General features: G+C 56.6%; 2 protein-coding genes across 4 annotated transcripts in view; one reads left to right on the top strand and one right to left on the bottom strand.

Annotated features, from left to right (window-relative positions):
• The window catches only part of Palm3 (paralemmin 3), an 8,298-nt gene extending 4,238 nt beyond the window's left edge, over positions 1-4,060 (top strand). Inside the window, 5 exon segments of the mRNA XM_048795342.1 lie at positions 461-640; positions 754-838; positions 2,675-2,720; positions 2,816-3,290; positions 3,292-4,060. Of these exon segments, the coding sequence (XP_048651299.1) occupies positions 461-640; positions 754-838; positions 2,675-2,720; positions 2,816-3,290; positions 3,292-4,060 (1,555 nt within the window).
• Il27ra (interleukin 27 receptor subunit alpha) lies at positions 4,033-18,851 on the bottom strand. 3 transcript variants are annotated; one of them, XM_048795291.1, is made up of 13 exons: positions 18,501-18,851; positions 15,635-15,792; positions 15,392-15,549; positions 13,443-13,602; positions 13,269-13,342; positions 10,622-10,805; positions 10,345-10,533; positions 7,516-7,617; positions 7,284-7,442; positions 5,702-5,827; positions 5,194-5,287; positions 4,935-5,028; positions 4,033-4,597 (listed from the first exon to the last, which is right to left on the bottom strand). In XM_048795291.1, exons 1-13 carry the CDS (start codon positions 18,821-18,823, stop codon positions 4,457-4,459), a joined length of 1,962 nt encoding a protein of 653 aa, XP_048651248.1. In that variant the 5' UTR covers positions 18,824-18,851; the 3' UTR covers positions 4,033-4,456. The 3 variants fall into 3 exon arrangements, with proteins under 3 accessions (XP_048651248.1, XP_015344621.2, XP_048651249.1); XM_015489135.2 differs by having other exon boundaries at positions 4,033-4,642; positions 18,501-18,847; XM_048795292.1 differs by lacking the exons at positions 4,033-4,597; positions 4,935-5,028; positions 5,194-5,287 and adding an exon at positions 5,294-5,586 and having other exon boundaries at positions 18,501-18,844.
• Between the last annotated feature and the right edge of the window lie 532 nt (positions 18,852-19,383).

The raw sequence follows: 19,383 nt of genomic DNA, 5'->3' as shown, positions 1-19,383 counted from the left end.
AGGGAGGCGTCGGTCGCAGCTTGGGGGGCGTCTTTCCCAGCCCGAGAGGGGATGGGGCGGGGTGGTCATGGGGACAGCAGTCCCACTCTGGGAAGAGCATGGGAACCCAGGAGGTCTTTGTCCTAGTTTGGGGGACACCAGGGGAGCCATAGGGCAGCTTAGGGGTAGGGAGGGGCCGTAGGGAAGGACGTTGGTTTCACCTCTGGGAGCCTCTGTCTTGTTTTGGAGGAGTTGTGGGGGCCCCGAGGTCTCTGCCCATTCTGGGCGGGTTGCGGGGACAGAGGGGTGTGTGTCCCAGCCTGGGAAAGCCATCGCTGGCTGGCAGTAGGGTGTTTATTCCATCTGGAGGTGTTGGAGATCAACGTATCCCAGCCCGATGTGTGTCCCCTCTGGGTGATTGTGGGGCAGTAAGGAATCTACTGAGGTGAGGTCAGGAGGAGACCCACCTGGGGTAGGGTAGTCTGTATGTCCAGCCCAGGGTTCCCTTCCATGCCCAGAGGAAATCTCTCCGGGAGCGTTGGCTAATGGATGGGGCCGCTGAAGGGCCACAGCAGCCCGAGGACCCCGGCTCCAAGGACCCCCAGTCGCCGGAAGGCCAGGCTCAGGCTCGCATCAGAAACCTAGAAGACAGCTTGTTCACGTGAGTGTCCGCCACCCTCCCACCCGGGTGCCCAGCCAGACCTCTGGATCACTGGGGAAGGGGGCAAATTGAGTTGAGGACCCAGCACCCAGCAGCCTGCTTCTCTCCCTCAGACTCCAGAGTGAGCTGCAGCTGTTGCAAAGTGCGTCCACAGGTGCCCAGCACAAACCCTTGGGTAGGCTCACCTGGCGCAGACAGGTGAGAACTAAGAAGTGGTGGGGAGGGGAGGGGGTGTGGCCTTCTCCAAGAGCCCTTCAGCGCGATACATTGAACCCACCTCTTGCTACTTCTTTGCTTGGAGGGGGTCGGCAAGTAGGTTTCCCTGCCTCAGTTTCCCCATCTCTAACGTGGGAATAGCAACAGCACACTGTGGGAGCACCCCTGGGAGCGTCCAGGAGATCATAGCACTGGTAGCAGGCACAGGGAAGTTTTGGATTTGGGTTGTTAGTATGGTCCTGTTGAGGAATGTCAGCAGAAAATGTGGGCAGATGTCCCTGGGATCCAGCCTTGGAAGTCAGAAAGGGTCACCAGAGATATAGTGATTGTCTAAAAATGAAATAAAAAGGGTTGGGGGTGTGACGCAATAGCAGAGCAGTGCCTGGATGCCCAGTGCCCTTTGTTACATCCCTGGTTCAGGAAAAAAATAACAATACTCTGGCTCTCTAGGTTTTCCTTGAAGTCCAAAAGATTCAGCAAGGTTCACACCCGTCCGCAGAGGGCTGGGTCTTCCACAGTGCCACCCCTCCTGTCTTCCCTTAGCCCCAGGAGCTTGCTGGGTGCTGGGTTGGGGGAAAGCTCTTGTTGGGGTTGGGGTCGGCCGGCCGTTCCTGGCTGGAGATGGGCAAGGTTTGGTCTGGGCCTCGGGGAGCTCACGGTCTAGGGGAGGAGACAGGTACGGAGCTGTGAGGGGGGAGCCTGAGTGTGGAGGGTCACCCAGGGGAGGCCGACCTGTGGAACTGGGGGTGGAGCCCAGCCACAGAAGGCTTGCCTGGCATGTGTGAGGCCCTGGGGGTCCCAAAAGCATCAGTAAGTTAAAAGGAGAAGTGACATCTAGGTTGAATTCGCAAAGAGTGGAAAGGACAGTCCTTACAAAGGCCTGACGGCTGGAAAGAGGAAGATGGAGTCAGAGACTGAGGCCATCCTTGGAGCCGGGCCTAGGTCGCCTGCAGAGCTGTTGCCTGCTGCCCTGCCTGAGCCCATCTTCCTCCTCTTAATCCTTTGTTTCATTCCAGCCACAATGACCCTCTCTTCTATTCCTCTAACTTGCCTAGCTCATGGTGGCCTCAGGACCTTTGTACTTGCTATTTCCTCTGCCTGGAATGCCTTTCCCCACCTCTTGACTCCCGACTGCTTCATCACACCCTTTGGGTCTCTGTTCTGTCACCTCTATCGGGAGGCCCTCTGCATTTAATACCTACAGGAGGCCCCTTCTCGCCTCCCAGCCACTCCCTAGCTCCTCTTCCTGACTTTGTGCCTCTCCATAACCCTTCTCACTGCCTGGCATGATCTATTTCTTTATGTTTATGTTTCTTTGTTCTTGTTTTTATGTTGTTGTTGTTCCCGTGCCAGGGATTGAACACAGGGCCACTCGACCCCTGAGCCACCTCCACAGCCCTATTTTGTGTTTTATTTAGAGACAGGGTCTCACTGAGTTGCGTAGCGCCTTGCTTTTGCTGAGGCTGGCTTTGAACTCGCGATCCTCCTGTCTCAGCCTCCCGAGCCGCTGGGATGACAGGCGTGTGCCCCCCGCGCCCAGCTTATGCCTGTTTTTCACCTCCTTCCTTCACTGAAATGAGTCCAATAACAATAGTCTTGAGCGTCATCGTTGTGTGCCCTGACCCAGTAGCTGGCAGAGGAGGCTCCTCACACAGGGATCATCTCTGTGAGCACAGCCTTGTCGAAGCACCTGTCGTGTGTGACCTGCAGCAGTGGGAGACACACAGGCTCGGGAGGCTGAGGGGAGGGGCACTGGCCCGCAGGGAGGCTGGAGGAGGGGACAGGGCCCACCTGACCTGGTCTCTGCCCTCCCTGCAGAGTCACCGTCCTGTCTCCCAACCCACCATGGAGGCGGATCTTGCAGGTGGGTGTTGGAGCCCCAAGGGATGAGGAGGAGGGTCCCTTGGTCCTTCCTTGCCCTGACCTGCCCTTTCCTCTCCTCTCCTGACCTACGCCCAGGCCAGTCTGAGCCGGACAAGAGAGCTTCCCTGCCCACTGGACTGGTGGGCGCATCCCCAGAGGTCCCCTCTGAGCCCCAGGAGGAGGCTGCGGGGGTTCTGCCACCACAGAGGCAGGTCCCTGGGGCTGTGGGGACCTCCCCGGAAGCCAACGGCCCCTGCCCTGGACCCAGCCCTGGCAGGGAGCAGGAGTGGAGCCTGGGGGCGGTGGCAGAGCAGGGTGCAGTGGAGGCCAAAGGAGCGGGCGTGGTGGAGGTGGTGTGGGAGGGCCTGCAGGCCCCGGAGGACTGTGCCACGGGGACGTCGGGCCTGGAGCTGGAGGCTAGGGTGGAGGAGGTGGTGCTGGAAGCCATTGGGGACAGGCAGGGGGCTGGCAGCACGGAGCTCCCAGCCTGGGTGAAGGAGGACAGGGGTGTGGCGGAGGTGGTCTGGGAGGGGCTGGGGGGCACCGAGTCACAGGCCGGCGGGGAGGTGGGCAGAGGCCACACTGACCAGCTCGCCAGGGCTCCGGCCGCGACTGCAGGGAGATGCTTCCCAGGAGGGAGAAGGTGCTCCCCGGGGCAGCCCCGAGGGCGAGGGGCAGGGGGGCTCTGGAGGAGAGGAGGGGTCCTTCATCTGGGTGGAAAGAGCGACTCTCAGCGAGGACTGGGAGGAGCTGCTGATGGAGGGGCTGGAGGGGCCCGTGGTGACAGAGGGAGGAGGCCAGGAAGCCTGGGAGGGGGGGAGGAGGCGAGCAGAGGAATCCCCAGGGGCAGGAGGTGAGGAAAGTGAAGCCAAGCCAGGGACAGGGAGGGACACAGCTGTGAATGCCAGTGAGGGGCCACAGCAGCCAGAGAGAGGAGGAGGTGAGGGAGAGGGAGCGGCTGAGGAGCCTTTGGGCACTGAGATAAAAGATGGTGAAGGACCCTTGAGGGCAGAGGAGGAAAGGGGCCAGGACAAGCCAGAGGCAGAGGAAAGAGCTGAGGACCCGTCCAGAGTGGAGAGAACAGAAGTCGGGGGGCCTTTGGGGACAGAGAAGGAAAGAAGGGAAGAAAAGCAAGCAGCAGAGAAAGAGGAGGGGGAAGCTCTGGGAGTGGAGGGAAAAGGAGGTGAGGAAATGCCAGGGGCAACTGAAGAGCCGTCAGAGGCAGAGGGGGAAGGAGGTGAGGAAGCCCGGGGGGCANCTGGGGTGTGGCCCCAGCGAGCGCCTGTGCCAGCTCACAGGAAAGGGAGCAGGTGTAGACAAGAGCCTCCACCAGGGTTTTAAGGCTGCCCACGTGATGTTGGCACAGGGCACTTCTGCTCAGGTTCCGTCTGCCCCCACCCTGTTGTCAAGACCTCAGTCCACGACTGACCTAGCTGCAAAGGACCATGCCCAAGTGCAGTTCTGTTCTGGCAGGACAGACTTCCGGAGGCAGCGGCAGCGGCTCTCGGATTGCATACATTTTCTTTCACTTCCTCATCCATTCCCTGCTGGGGCTGGGCCCTTCTCTGAAGGGGTCCTTCAACCTCAGCGCTTCCTGGCTGGGTGTCCTCAGACAAGTGACTCAGCCTCTCTGAGCCTCAGTGTCTTCATCTGTCAAGAGGTTTAACCCGGGGCTGGGGAGCAGCGTCCATGAGCACCCTTCTGGCTTGTCCTGCAGCCCCCAGCTTGGGGCAAGGTTCAGACCAGATCTTGAAACTTGGGGGGCCTCAGGAGGCCCAGTTCCTCTGGTGTGGGCAGGAAATGTTTCTCATACCCAGAGTGAAGTGGGGCGGGGGACTGGGGGGGCTCCTTAGGTGCTGGTGGCTCCATCTCCTCTACCTTCAGGACAGGCAAGTCAGTCACAGGGGGAGCCTGGCACACCTCCTGGGAAGAGATGAGACTGAGACCCTCTCCTCCTGTCCCCCCACTTCCTCACACCCCCTGTCCGGGACCCCTAACTCCCAAGAGGGCTCTCCCAGCTGACCTGTTTGGGGTGTTCAGCATCAGGGACAGAGCCCAGGCCGCTGGACCACGGAGCCACGCGCCAGCCCTTCTCTTGACCCAGAGTCTGGCTAAGGTGCCAAGGCTGGCTTTGAACCCGCGACCCCCGCTCCGCCCCAGGAGTACCTGGGATTCCGGAGCCCCCTGGCGCCTGGCACAGTGGGCGGGCGCTTACCTCCACGTGGGTCTGCCCGGCACTGCTGTTGGCGGGGTCAGGAACCTTCTCCCACACCCAGTGGGGCAGCACCTTCTGTCGCAGGTGGAGGCACCTGTGAGCAGGGAGGAGTCAGAGCAGCTGTCCCTGTGGCCAGAGGCGGGCCCAGGGGCAGAAACCGGGCTGTCACAGACCGCAGGCCTCCTCCCAACCCCCACGGGAGCTCAGCTGGTGCCCGCGCCAGGCACCAGGGCAGAGACCCGCGGGCCTGACCCCTCACCTTCGAGCCATGACAAGGCTCAGGCCGCAGCCCACCAGGAGCAGCCCCCACAGGGCCAGGACACCCGGCAGAACTCTCCATGGCACCGTGTTATCTGGAAGGTGGGAGGAGAGACCGTGTGGACACCAAGGAGGGACAGGCCCACGCCGAGGCAGGGCCTGGGGAGGGGAGCGGGCAGGGCCCGATGGGAAGGGCCTACGGAGGCACAATCCCGGGGCGGGGGTGCGGCCTCGAGGAGGGCAGGTCAGGGTCAGGTGTGGGGTGAAGCGGCAGGTCACACGCCTGCCTGAGTGTCACCACAGCATTCAGCAGACTCGAAAGGCCTCCAAGGACTTGGGGTGCTCCGTGGCAGAGCACCCACCTGGCATGCACCGGGGTCTGGGTTCAGCACCCCTAAAAAATAATCCTCCCCATCAAGCAGAAGGTTGTCCACCCATTGCGGTCTGTGTAGTGACTCTAGTGTCCCCTACCCTCCAATGGAGCCTGCAGTTCCACCCCAGGCCCCTACCTGGTAGGTGAAGCCAGAGGCTGGGGCCAGGTGGGCCCTGTCCTGCAATGGTGGAGGCAGTCACCCACAGCTCACAGGGACCCCAGTGAAGGTTGGGCAGAGTGGCGATCCGGGTGCTGCTGCTCACTGAAGAACACAACCAGAGAGGTTGGGGAGGTGGCAGTTCTGCCTCAGGACCTTGGTACGTGCTCCTTGTTCTGTTGGTGACACTGTCCCCCGGATACCCAGGTGGTTCCCTCCTTCTCTCTCTCAAATGTCACTCCTCAGGGAGCTCTTCCCTGAATACCCCTTTAAAACTGTGCCCCTGCACCCCCGCCACCTTCCCTGCTTTCTTCTCAGCCCAGAGCTCATCACCATCTGGCACACGCGTAGACAGTATTTGGCTTGTCTGTCGGTGGGTCACCCGTTAGAAAGTCAGGTCCCAGGCTCAGGCTGTAGCTCAGCGGAACAGTGGTGCCCAGCCCGCTGGGGACCCCGGGTTTAGTCCCCAGTACAAATGGAAAAAGAAAACAGAAATGATCAAGGGCACACGTGTGGTCCAGCTACTGGGATGAGGTGTTGGGCCCCGCAGCCCAGGGTCAGCTTGGGCAACGTAGTGAGGCCCTGGACTGAAAACAAAAGTGACTCCTTAAAGGCCACATTCCCAGGGGCTCTGTCAGCGCCTAGCACACACAGTGACACATCCCTCCCCTGTCTGGAACCCGGTGGGAGTTGGCAGAGGCATTTAGACCTCCCAGAATGACTCTTATTTACTTTTTTAACAAAATGAATTGAGGCTGGACACGGTGGCACATGCCTGTCATCCTATTGGCTCAGGAGGCTTGCAAGTTAGAGGGCAGCCTCAGCCATTTAAGGAGGCCCTAAGCAACTTAATGAGACCCTGTCTCAAAAAATAAAAGGGCTGGGGATGTGGCTCAGTGGAAGAGCGCTTTCCTAGCATGTGCGAGGCACTGGGTTTGATCCTCAGCACCGCATATAAGTAAATGAATAAAATAAAAGTCCATATACAACTAAAAAATATAAAAATATAAATAAATAAAAAGGGCTGGGGATGTGGCTCAGTGGTTAAGCACCCTGGGTTCAATCTCTAGTACAAAGTAAATAAATAAAACCCTCCTTTTTTTATTTGCTGGGGACTGAACCCAGGGATGCTCTAACCCGAGCCACACACACCCCCCAGCCCTTTTTATTTTTCATTTTGAGACAGGGTCTCACTGAGCGGCCCAGGCTGGCCTCCAACTTGTGATCCTCCTGCCTCAGCCTCCCGAGTCTTTGGGATTACAGCCATGCACTACCGCGCCTGGCTTCAATACCGGTTTATTTTACCAAAAAAGGAATCATATCAGAGTTTCATAATCCTTTTATCTTTTCCACTTAATAAAATATGTCAGGCATCTTTCATTGTCAATAAATATAGATTGGAGTCTTCATTTTTAATGGCCCAATGAGAGGCTATTTCACTGATAGCCAAGAGGGTTATTGTCCCTTAAGGAACTAATGACATCATGTCCCCATGGGAGGAGGGGGAGCACAAGGGGCCCGTGTGGGCCGGGGGACATGGGGCAGGAGGCAGCAGGCTCACCATTGGTGCAGTCGGAGGGGTTCGTCCCACTTCTTGAACACAACGTGTAGTGAGTAAGGTGGCCCTGGAGCTGGTGTCTTGGGACCTCCTCCCACGCCACCGTGGGAGTCCCTGGGGGGTCATCCTGGAGTCTCCAAAGGGTCGGCCCTGCCAGGGGTGCTGGGGAGAAGTCCGGTAGGTGGAAGCTTGCTGGGGTCCCAGGACCCCCCAGCCCTCCAGCCTCATTTCCTACCTCGTTCCTCCCGGAAAGCCCAGACCGAGGAGGCGGGGGCCAAGCCCCCAGGAAAGACCGCTGTCACTGTGATCCGATAGGGGACCCCTCCTTTGAAAGTCCCTGGGAGGCAAAGGGACAAAAAGCGATTTAAAGCCGGCTTTCCCTCCCTGCCCACTTCCCACTTGGGAGTGTCTTCACTGGGTCCCCAAAGGACACCCTGGGATGGGGACTGGGGTGTGGTCTATCTGGAAGGCCACCCAGAAAAACCAGGAGGGCCGTGAGAAGGGACGAGGAGAGGGAGAGGGAGAGGGAAGGGCCAGCAGACCCTGGTGAGGGGCCGCTCTCCGTCCCTGGGCCTGACCCCCAGCAGCCCCAGAGGGGAAAGGAGGAGTCCGGTCCCCAGGGGGACCACCGCGCTCAGTGCCGCTGGGAACCTGTGGGGGCAGCAGAGAGCAGCCGGGTTCTCCCCACCGCGGATGACCATGACCGTCCGCGGATGACCATGACCGTCCCTGGCTGCGCCGAGGGTCCCCTTCCCCAGCACTTCCTGCCCCTGACCAGAGAGCGGCCTCGGCCAGGAAACGCGGCTGCAGGCAGCCGGGAGGCGCGGACTGGGCGCTCGCAGGGGAGACCTGGGCGGGCTGGGCAGCGCCCCGTGGTCGGGGTGCCCTCGAGGTCCCGTCGAAACCCGCGGCTTCTGCACAGCGTCCCCGAGCCGGGGGTCTCAGGGCCGGGGTCCTTCCCCGTGGCTCAGGGGTACTCGTGGGCCATGGGACTGTCCCAGCTTTCTCACTCGCGGCCCTACTGTCCCCCCCGGGTGCTGCATCCCACAGACGGCTCCCAGGACCCGGCAGACCCAGGACAGGCTCCCGTGGGGGGCCGCGGACGGACAGGCGTCTCAGATGCCACACACAGAAGCCCCGCCAACCAGGACCCCCTAACCTGAGCCTGCTTGCTTCTCCCCCAACCCGGGTCCCCACCTGATCCTGTCCCACCGTTTCCCTCCCCAACTTTCAGCTCCTGCCCTTCCCCGCCCCACAGTCCCTTCCCCCCAGAGCAGCCAGAGGGCACCTGTGAGCACTTGGGTGAGGGCACTTCCCTCCTCCGTTCAGAATCCTCTATGGCTCCCACCTCACTCTGCCCCAAAGCAAAGTCTTCCCCAAAGTCCCTGCATAATCTACCCCATGACCTCCTCCATTGTCCCCCTTCACTCCACTCTAGGCACACCACCCCCCTGCTGTCCCTCCAACCCACTGGGCATATTCCTGCCTCAGTGCCTTTGTACTGGCTGTTCCCTCACCCTAGAATGCTTTTCCCTCAAATATCCTCAGGTCTCTCTTTTTCTTTCCTCAGCTTAAATGTCACTTCCCCAGAGGATCATCTTCTAACTTTTCTTTCCAAAATAACCTCTGCTTTCCTTTTTCCTTGATTATGTTAAAGAAATGCCTGGGTTGTTTTTTTGTTTTGTTTTGTGGGAGAGCTGCCCACCCCACAAGAATGTCAGTTGCATGAGGGTAGGGACGAGGCTGAGAGGAAAATGCTTCAGCATGATGGCTCAGGGCTTGGCTTCAGGAGCCTGACTATCTGGTTCACACAGTGGCTGTTCCACTGACGTGCTGTGTAGCCTTAGGCAAGTTACCTAACCTCCCTGGGCCTGTTTCTTCATCTATAAATTGAGCATGATAATAAGAGAAACCTACTTTGTAAGGAAGTTTGAATGATTTAATGCTTAAAGTACATGCCACTGTTCATCAGCTGTGTCGCGGAGTCCCAGTGCCTGTATTAGAGCCTCGCCTGTGGCTGGTGGCCAGTGAGTATTTCTTGCATGAATTACTAACTCTAACCCCCTCTCTCTCTCTCTCTCTCTCTCTCGCCCACCCATCAGTCAACTCTCCTTTAATGGCTGGAGTGGGGCTATGGTTTGGATATGATTTGAGTGTGACTCCCCCGAGGGTTCGTATATTGGAAGCGTGGTTCTTAGTATGGAGGTACTGTGTATGGAGACGTGGGACCCCCAGAGGTGGGGTCTGGCGGGAGATAGTTAGGCCTCTAGGGGGGCTACCCTTGGAAAAGATCAAGGTTCTCATGAGAGCCTTGTCACTCCCCATGAGAGTAAGTTATAAAAGCGTAAGTCTGGGCTGGGGGTGTAGTTCAGTGGTAGACCATTGGCCTACATTCACAAGGCCCTGGGTTCCATCCCCATCCCGGGGAAAAAAAGAAAAGAGTGAGCCTGACCATTCTCTGTCGAGAGGAAATTACCGAGAATGGTGTGTTAAAGTCTCCCACAATGGGGCTGGGGTTGTGGCTCAGTGGCAGGGTGCTTGCCTCGCACACGTGAGGCACTGGGTTCAATCCTCAGCACCACATAAAAATAAATAAACAAAATAAAGATATCGTGTTCATCTATAACTAAATTTTTTTTTAAAAAATGTCCCACAATGGTTGCAGATGCATACATGCCTCCTGTAGCTCTGTCAAGTTTTGCTTTATGTATTTCAAAGTCATGTTATGAGGTACTTACAGATGAACTACTTTTACATCATCCTGGTAAACTAAATATTTTTTCCATTATGGAACAACCTTATTTCCTCTTTATTCTCTGCTTAATTTGAACCCTCTCTGGCTTCCTGTGGTCTCTTCCTCTTACACACTCCCATCATGATGCCATCCGCCATGTTGTACTGCAGCCATGAAGGCCCTCACTAGAAGCAGCAGATGCTTACCATGCTCAGGGCCCCCCAAACTGTGAGATGAACCCCTCTTCTTTATAAGTACCCTCAGGTATTGTGTTAAAATAACAGAAAATGGACTAATACAGATAGGAACCAACTTGTCCTGAGGCCTCACCTGGCAACAGAGCACTAAGGTTCCCAGGGGGAAGCCGGACCCAGTTGAGGTCTTCTAGAGTGTCCCCATCTTGAGCCCAGTCCACCACGTGTTCCAGTGGTTCCCCGTCCCCTGGTTGCCAGGTCACCAGCAGCTGCGTGCTCCCGGGGATGCCACTGACCACCACATCATGGGGGGCAGAGTCTGGAGCTAGAGGGTGGGGCGGAGAAGTCTCGCTGCCGACTCAGGAAGCCCCTCCCCTGCCTCCAAGGCTCTGAGGAAGTCCATCACCTCTTACCCAAGCAGACCAAAGAGAAGTTCGTGCGTGGCTCCCAGCTGGAGGTGTTGACAGCAGACACCCCTGCCCACTCTGCCCAGGGGGGGACGGAGCACTTGCAACAGGGGACCCCTTCCTGAGTCAGACTCTTCTCTCCAACCCAGAACCACACTCTGTAGCTCACCTGCACGCAGGGCCCGGGGGCCTGTGGGGGGGGGGGGAGAAGGGTTAATGCGCCTCGCTTTTCAAGCACCCACCCTGCATCGGGGTGAGGTTACCTGTCAGTGAGGCAGGATGTCCCCTCCACGTCGCAGTGGAGGGGACTGAGCCTCAGAGGGACTCACGCAGAGGTGGGGTATGGATGAGGGCCAGGACGAGGGGAGGTGAGAGAGATACTCTCTTTGGGTATAAAATTTAAGTTGTGGGGGATACCAAAAATCCAGTAACCAACTTAAACAACACCGGACGGTGGTATTTTAATAAATCAAAATTAATGCAGAAATTTATGACCAACAAAATATCAAGATTTCACATAAAGCCAGGATCTAGGCTGGGAAGGTGGCTTGGTGGTGGAGCACTTGCAGGAACTTTGTTCTGGGTTCAATCCCAGCTCTACAAACATTAATAAATAAAGACAAGATCCAGTCCTCCACTGGTGTGACCTGCCCTAATCTCCTCACCCTAATCTTGGCTCCAGTGACCATCAAACTATATTTGCAAAGAGAGATACCTGGTCCTGGGACTCGTTTGCTGATGTGATTTTTAAAATTATTGCATTAATGTATTATTTATCTCAAATAGTGAGTTCTTGGGTATCCCTTTAAATTTTGTTCCTGAGTCCTTCTTCTCTGTCCTGTGCATTTCTAAGGGATTTCAAATTTCCCCACTATTGGTCCTCAGGGATAGGTATAGCAAAGGGGATGGGGCCTTCGGGCTTTGGGCAAATAAATGGAAATTTTTGGTAGCTTCCATGTTTAATATTTGATGGGCGATAATCAGGGATGCTACACTGTCCTGAAAAACAAAAACCAAAATTGTCCCATGCCCCTTGAGAAATTTTAATATCATCCCCACTGGAAACTAACTCAGACAGAAAACCTGCATAATAATTCAACTGATTCAAAAAACAGACTTGTTTTTTTCAGGCCTGAGGATCCAATCCATGCTTTCAACCACCTTGCCCATCTAAGGTACCTGGAAATTGGTCTATGGCCTGGCACGTGGTTGATTTGGGTAAAGATTCTGTGTGTATATGAAAAGAATGCGTGTTCTGATGCTTCATAGATAAGTCCATGAGGTTAAGTTTGTAATCATATGTTCAAATCTTCTAGATCTTAGCTTGTTTTCAATCTGCTTATTATGTAAATTACTGAATGTAAAAATGTATGAAAATCTCTCACAATGATCATGGACCCATACATGTCTCCTATATTTCTGCCAATATTTCTTTATGTATTTTGAAGCCATGTTATTAGGTACATACAGATTAAGTCTTCTTATGTAATCCTGGTGAACTGAATCTTTTGCCATTTATGTAGTAGCCTTATTTCTTCTTCATTTTCTGCTTAATGCTCCAATTTAAGATTTTCTTGTGTGTGTGTGTTCACATATTCACATATACATACATACATACTGGGTATTGAACTGGAGATTGAGCCCAGGATGCTTTATCACTGAGCCACATCCTTAACCTTTTTTTTTTTTTTAATATTAATTTTTTGGGGGCTGGGGCTGGGGCTCAGCGGTAGTGCATTTGCCTGGCATGTGTGAGGCACTGGATTCGATTCTTAGCACCACATATAAATAAATAAAATAAAAAGGTCTATCAACAACTAAAAAAATATTAATTTTGAGACAGGGTCTCACTAAGTTGCTTAAGGCCCTCCTAAGTTACTGAGGCTGGCTTTGAACTTGCAATCCTCCTACCTCAGCCTCATGAGTCACTGGGAATACAGGCATGCATCACTGAACCGGGCCTCATGTGTATATTTTAAAACATATGAATACATGAATTATGTTATCTACATATTTCATTTTGGCATAGTACATGGATATTATAAAATATCATAAAATGAAGACACTGGAGCTGATAACCACTGTTTGAAAGCCAGTGAATCTCAGCTCTGCTCCTTGTCGCTGTGTGGCTGGTGCAACCTCTGAGTCTCATTCTTCTCATCTGTAAAGTTGGTTAATATAGTAACTAGGGGTGGCCTGGGGCCGTGGCTCATAGTAGAGCACTTGTCTGGCATGTGTGAGGCACTGCCTTCGATCTTCAGCACCTCATATAAATAAATGAATAAAATAAAAACATTGTGTCTATCTACAACTAAAAAAAACCTTTTTTTCAAAGTGTGGGGCTGGGGGTGTAGCTCAGTAGTAGAGTGCTGGCCAGGCATGCACGAGACCTGGGGTTCAGTCCCTAACACTGCATTCATTAAATAAATAAATATGAAGGTAGGGCATACCTGCCGCCCCTCTGTACCTGGGCCAGGTGTCAGGTCTCTCAGGCGGCTGGCACAGGTGGAGGTGTGCTCCTGGCCCTGGGTGGGCCAGGCCCCCGGAGCATCTCGCCCTGAATCCCTGAAGCAACCTCCAGGGGGCAGCAGAGTCCCCTGTCTTGCCGGTGCCCTCGGGTTTTGGAGAGAAACGACCCACCCCCAGGGCTTACCTTCCACAGAAGCAGCAGCTCCTGTCCGCTCGGGGGCCGACACCGGTTCCCAGACACCCACACGTCTTTTGGAGCTGGCAAAGATGAGGAAATGGGGGGCAAATGAAAGGGACAGGATCGGCCAGATTTTCCGAGAAAAGGGGCCCAGGTCCTGGGCAAGCCTGGACTCCTCACCAGAGGGCAGCGTCTGGAAGGACAGCACCGGGCTGCTCTCGCCCCACAGCTCGGCCTCTGTGTCCACCCGGCAGCGGCCGGACACCTCGTAGCGGGTGGCCAGCTCCAGGTCTGGGATCTCGATGGGGGTCAGCGGTGCCGTCTTCAGCTCGGGCTCCAGCTGGGAGGAGGGCGGGGGAGAGAGACGGGCGGCTCTGAGCTGAGGGTGCTCTGGAACCCATGTGTCACCGGGCGACCGACCCTCCCGGTGTGCCCAGGGCTGAGCGGGTTCCAGAACACGTCCCTCCAGAGAGAGAGAGAAGCTGCTCATCCTGCGCGCTCCGTAGAGAGGCAGGTGGGAGGTTCCAGCATCGGCCCTATCTTACAGGTGAGGAGATTGAGGCCCCGCTGGGGAAAGTGACTTGCGCAAGGTCACAGAGCCATTGAGAGTAGTTCATAACAGGGAGCCAGGGTCCAGAGCCCCCTCGTCCTGCTCTAAATTGCCAGACGATCACAATGAAGGCAGCTCTGCTCTTTATGGGGTCGGTCGTCTTGTTCTGTTTGTTGGAGGAGGCGGGGTCTCGCTATGCTTCCCAGCTGCCTGGAGCTTCTGGCTCAAGTGAGCCTCCTGCCTCAGCCTCCTGAGAGGCTGGGACTGCACGTGCACACCAGCTCCGCCACCATGCCCAGCCGTCCTGGCGTTCTGTGTCTAAGGCCGTGGCTACGGCACTTGAATATTCCCAACGTCTATTCTCCCCTTCTTCCTTTGGGAAGAGAACCCCGGAGTGTTATTTGGGAACATGGCTGCCAAGAATAAGGACATTTCCTGGACTCCTTTGCAATCAGATGCCACCATGTGACAGTGTTCTTAGCCACTGAAATACGAAAGGAAATACCTATACAACTTCCAGGTGGTGCTCTTCAACTGCCTGCCTGGGTCCCTCTACTCCTTTTGGGGTCCCCTATGCTCTGGACTTGTTTTCCACTTTCCTGCTGTGTGATCTTGGGGAAGTTGCCTAACTTCTCTGTATAAAGAGAAGTATAAAATGGATATCTACCTTTTTTTTTTTTTTCTCTTGAGATGGGGTTCTACTATGTTGCCCAGGCTGGCCTTGAACTCCTGGACTCAAGTCATCCTCCAACTTCAGCTCCCAAGTAGCTGGGACCACAGGCACCATGCCAGGCTCAGTGGCTTTGATCACCTGTTTCTGACTGTCGCTGAGAGCCAGGCTGCACTGTTTCTCCGTACAATGGGAAGGAGTCAAAGCCAGCAACCTCCACAAGTTCATGGAAGGATTCAATACACTCATGTTTGCAGAGAACCCAGAGCAGGGCAGGCGCACGGGGGTGTTCTCTGAACGTCGCCATGTTATTATTTCAAGGTTAACTCAAGCCACTCCAGGACTTTTACTGATTCCCAGAAAAGGAGAAAGATGTTTTGAGCTTCTGAAATATTCTAAGTGTATCTGATCGATGCCTGTGTGAGACCTACACCGCCAGCCCTGGGCACCCTCAGGGGACCAGTTTCAGGACCCTGCAGATACGAAAATCCCAGGATGCCCAAGTGCCTTCGATAAAACAGCCCAGCCCTGGGACAGGACTCAGCACGTCGTCCCGCAGGCTGGCCACCCTCTCAGGACGACTTGTAAAACCTAACACAACGTCAAGGCTGCTTGTCTATTTGTTACGCTGCATTGCTTAGGGGACAATGACAAGAAAAACAGTCCACACATACCCCGACCGATGCCCCCCCGTGTTTCCCATCTGGATAAACTGGGGGCGCAGCGCCCCTGGAAGTGGGGGGGCTGGCTGTAGATGACTGTGGGAGGAAGACGCGGGGCAGGCATCGGGCACAGGACGCACGAGACTGGGGCAGGTGCAGAGCGAGCCCAGGGCTGGGCTCCGACCTGGAGACGATGCCCCGGGACTTGTTGGGGACGGGGCAGGGAAAGAGGGTCCCTGGGACTCACCAGAGTCCAGGCCACCTCCGGGCATCTTCGATAGTAGAACTGGCAGATCAGGACCTTATGAGGTGGCCAGGTAGGTGGCTCCCACTGCACCGTGGCCTCCAGGGGCTCGTCCTCTGAAAAGTCCACCTCGGGACGCAGCCGGGGGGCTCTGGGCTTCACTGGGGAGGGAGGCCGGGGCGCAGTGAGCCGGGGCCCCCAGAACCACCCACCCCAGCCAGAGCTCCCCACCCCCCGCCACGTTACTTCGGGTTTCCAGGTTGATGAGGACGGGGGGCCAGAGGACCTGGCCTGCCTTGGTCCCCCAGACGAGCAGCGTGTCAGACACGGTGAATTTCTCCCGAGGAACCGTCACCCAGCTCTGCCCCGAGGGCACCGCCACAGTCCGGGTTCTGTTGGAATGGCTGTGAGGAGAGATGTGAGCATGAGACGGCTCCAGCTTGGAGCCAGGGCCACGGGACAACGGCCCTTGGAACAGCTGGCCTTCGCCTGGGTTCAAAGCCCGGCGCTGGTGCTTCGGAGCTGTGTATACTGGAGGAAGGAGCTTGCCTTCTCTGTGCCTCCATTTCTCACCCTCGAGATGAGGGCAATAACCATCCAGCTGAAAAGACGGAGCGGGGAGGGGGATAAACACCAAAGGAGAATAAACAGCTCTGGGGACCTGATCCAGAGGGTCGCCCATGGTGGCAGCTCCACTGGAGATTTTCAACTTTACGGTGGTGCAGGTGGAGCGTTCGGTGGAAACCGTGTTACGGGTCTGGAGCTCTGGGTGGGGCTCCGTGGTGCAGCCCTCGGCCCGGGCAAGGTCCTGGGCTCCATCCCAGCACCACACGCAGTTATTTTGTTGTAAATTCTGATCTTTTCCTGGGCCGGCGATTCAGGACAACTCTCGTTTTTCCATTTCAGTGAAGTGTTCGATAAATTTCACGAGAGGCTGGACACTTAGTCATAAAAGAGGCTTTTCATTAGATGCTCTTGCCCATGCGCAGGCCCAGGGAGGCCCTCTGAGCTGGAGATTGAACCTGGGGCCTGGGCGGGCTCGGCAAGCACTCTCCCACTGACTGCGCCCCCTGCCCAGCGCGATTCATTTGTGACTCACACTATTTTTAACTTACAATAGGTTGACTATACAATAGGAGGAACATCTGTGCATGTTATGATATTTATTGAGCACCTACTGTACATATGCACATTCAGGTCCATGCAACCATTCAGCCAACAAACAGCCAAGTTCTAGAAGCAGAGACTAGAACGAAAACCCAAACAAAGGCCTGCCCTCTGGAGCTGTTCCAGGGGCAGAAAAGGAATCGAAGCCTACAGTCAAAGCCATGCCAGGTGGTGGGATATGATGAGCAATCAGACCGGGTGTAGACTGTGGCTGGTGTTTGAGAAACAGTAGAAAGGCCCACGTGGCTGGGGGGGGAGCCAGCAATGGCAGGAGTAGGGGGAGGAGAGGTGGAGAAGTGATGGGGCATATTGTACAGGGCTTCAGGGGCTGAAGGAAGGACTTGGGCTTTTGCTCTGAATGAGATGGGAGCCATGGAGTGTTCTTGAGCAGAGGAGGGGTGTGCGCTGAGCCAGGTGTTAAGAGTGTGGGGTTTGACCTGGAAACCAGGGACCAGAAGATACCCGACAGCACAGCCCTGGCCAGTGGCAATAGTGGGTCAGGGTAGGTGCTGGGGACCTGGGAGGAATGGCAGGGTCGCGGGTAACATGGAAGGGGGAGCCGCTAGGGCTTGCTGATGGAGGATGAGATGTGTGTGTGGAAGGGGGAGAGGCTGAGGAGAGCCCCAAAGCTTGGATTTCACGCCTCAGTCATGAAAACAAGACAAAAAAGAAGACTCCCCCAAAACCAAGTATTGGTGAGGATGTGGGGAAACGAACAGTCCTGCGAGGCCGGTGGGAATGCGAAAGGCAAGGCGCAGGTACTGTTTCAACGTTAAACACAGAGCGGACTCTCAGCCAGCAACGCCACCCCCGGCCCCAGGCCCCAGGGAAGGGAACAGGGACCGGAACAGGAACTCGCAGGCCCAGGCACAGGGCAGCCCTATACCCCAACAGCCAGACAACCCGCGTCTCTAGGGGGAATGGAGCAAACTGGGAAGACACACGCGGGGCATGTTGTCCCCACGCGGGACAATGGAGACACCACATGCCACATCACAGACGGGACCCGGGACACGCGAGGTAGAGGGAGGGGAGGGGAGGCAGCCTCGAAGGCCACGTGTCGCGTGACTCCAAAGCTTCAGGCATGAAATCCAGACATGGAAGTCCATGGAGGCTGCCAGGGACCAGACGGAGGGGGACGGAGAGGGACGGGCGTGCCTGGGTTTGCCCTGGGGTCGGGGCTGGTGGCCAACACCGCAAAGGGACTCGATGCCTCTGAACTGTGCACTTCAGAACAGTTCTGTTACGGGAATTTCATCTCACTCACACAGGAGAGGGGACGTCCCCCACTCTCCCGCGTTCTACCAGCTAAAACGCGCACTTGCGGGGATGGGCAGTGGTGGCCGCATGACATTGTGAGTGTACTTGAGGCTGCTGAATGGAATACTTAGAAGTGGTTGCTAACGGTAACCACTAATGGTAAATTTTGCCTTGTGTGTATTTAAACCACCATTAAAAAGAAGAAGAAGAAAGTACCCACGATGTGGCTTATGGTGAAGGAACTCGGTCTCTGCCTTGAACTCTGGACCCCACGAGGGCTGGGCTTTTAATCTACCTCTTTCACAGCTGCAATCCAGAGCAACAGACTGATCTGTCTGTATGCTCAGAGAGGTCAAACTACTTGCCTGAGGTTAAACAGCGACAATAAAACAGCTTCAAAAGTATTAAGCGTTTTCTCGTTGCCATGTGCCTCATTGAACCCTCAGACTCAACCCTGGGAGCAGGTTCCATTTTTACTACTACTTTAAAAGGGGAGGAAAGGGAGGCTCAGAGAAGGAAAGGTCAGGCAGAAGAATATAAGGGATCTGGAATTAGGTGGGCTGCAGAGTTGGGGAGGACTGGGGCTGGGGGGGCCGAACTCCTGAATCTCCTCGCCCAGAGCAAGCTGGGACCTGAGTGGCCACCTTCAATGCCTCAGTTTCCCCAGACTCCCCCGGGTACTCACTATTTCTGGCTCTGGAGGTGCAGCATAGAGGGGGCTCCCAGGTCCCCAAGAGGTTCCCATGAGCAGTTCAAGTTCCCCAAAGGTTCAACTCCGTGGCACTGCAGTGGCCCAGGGCCGCCTGGAGAGGGAGGCAGAGGGTCCCGAGGAAGGGGGTCAAATAGCCCTGTCGCCTGAACATCCCTCAAACTGGACTTTCCGGGGCTTCTAACAACGGCCAGCGGGCGTTCGGGGGTCGCTAACAGAAGTGGGTGAAGGTGGGGGCGCTGGGCACCCCTGCCCGGGCTCTGGGCAAAGCGTCTCCTCCTCCTCTCTATCAGCCACATCCTGTTGTCACACACCCGGGCGCTCCCACCCCCGCGCGGCGCTCCCTTCCCACCGCGCGGCCGCCAGCTCCCCCGGCTTCTCCCGCCGGCCCTCGCCCCTCTGGGCGCCGCGCTCTGGAGACGGGGCGCTCCGCGGCGAGCGCAGCGGCCGACAGCGCAGGGCGCGACCTCCCGCCCGCCACTCCACCCGAGGGACGCGCTCGGGGGACCAGCAGGAACAACGGAAGCAGCAGCTGGAGCTTTGGCCCAGGCCAGAAGCGGGCAGCCCCGCGCCCCCGCATGACTCCCCCGGTGCCGCCCAGCCCTGCGGGGCCCCGCGCGGCCGCTCGCTCTGCGCCTCCGGCACGGCCGGGGGCGGGGTCGCCCCGCCCCGCCCCGCCCCCGCACCTTGACTGGGTCCCTCCCCGTCCCCGTCCCCTGCCCCACGGAAAGTCCCCGGCTCCGCGGGCTGGGGCTGGGCGGGGGATGTGGGGGTGGCCCGGGGCGTCCGGGGGACTCGGTGGCGGGGTGGCGGTGCCGGGCTCCGCGGAAACCTGCCCCCGCTTCCCGCCCCCAGCAGC

The sequence above is a fragment of the Marmota marmota genome, unplaced genomic scaffold (assembly GCF_001458135.2).
Source record: "Marmota marmota marmota unplaced genomic scaffold, marMar, whole genome shotgun sequence".
Taxonomy (NCBI): Eukaryota; Metazoa; Chordata; class Mammalia; order Rodentia; family Sciuridae; genus Marmota; species Marmota marmota.
The sequence above is the reverse complement of the archived record's forward strand: the minus strand, read 5'-3'. Positions and strand labels throughout refer to the sequence as shown.

Coding starts and splice junctions, on each gene's coding strand:
- Il27ra (XM_015489135.2), bottom strand. CDS start 18,823: ATGTGGCTGATAGAGAGGAGGAGGAGACGCTTTGCCCAGAGCCCGGGC. Junction 7,618..10,344: donor CCTTAGTGCTCTGTTGCCAG/GTGAGGCCTCAG, acceptor TTTGCCTCCCAG/GGACTTTCAAAGGAGGGGTC. Junction 5,828..7,283: donor CCCCTCCGACTGCACCAATG/GTGAGCCTGCTG, acceptor TGTGTTCTTCAG/TGAGCAGCAGCACCCGGATC.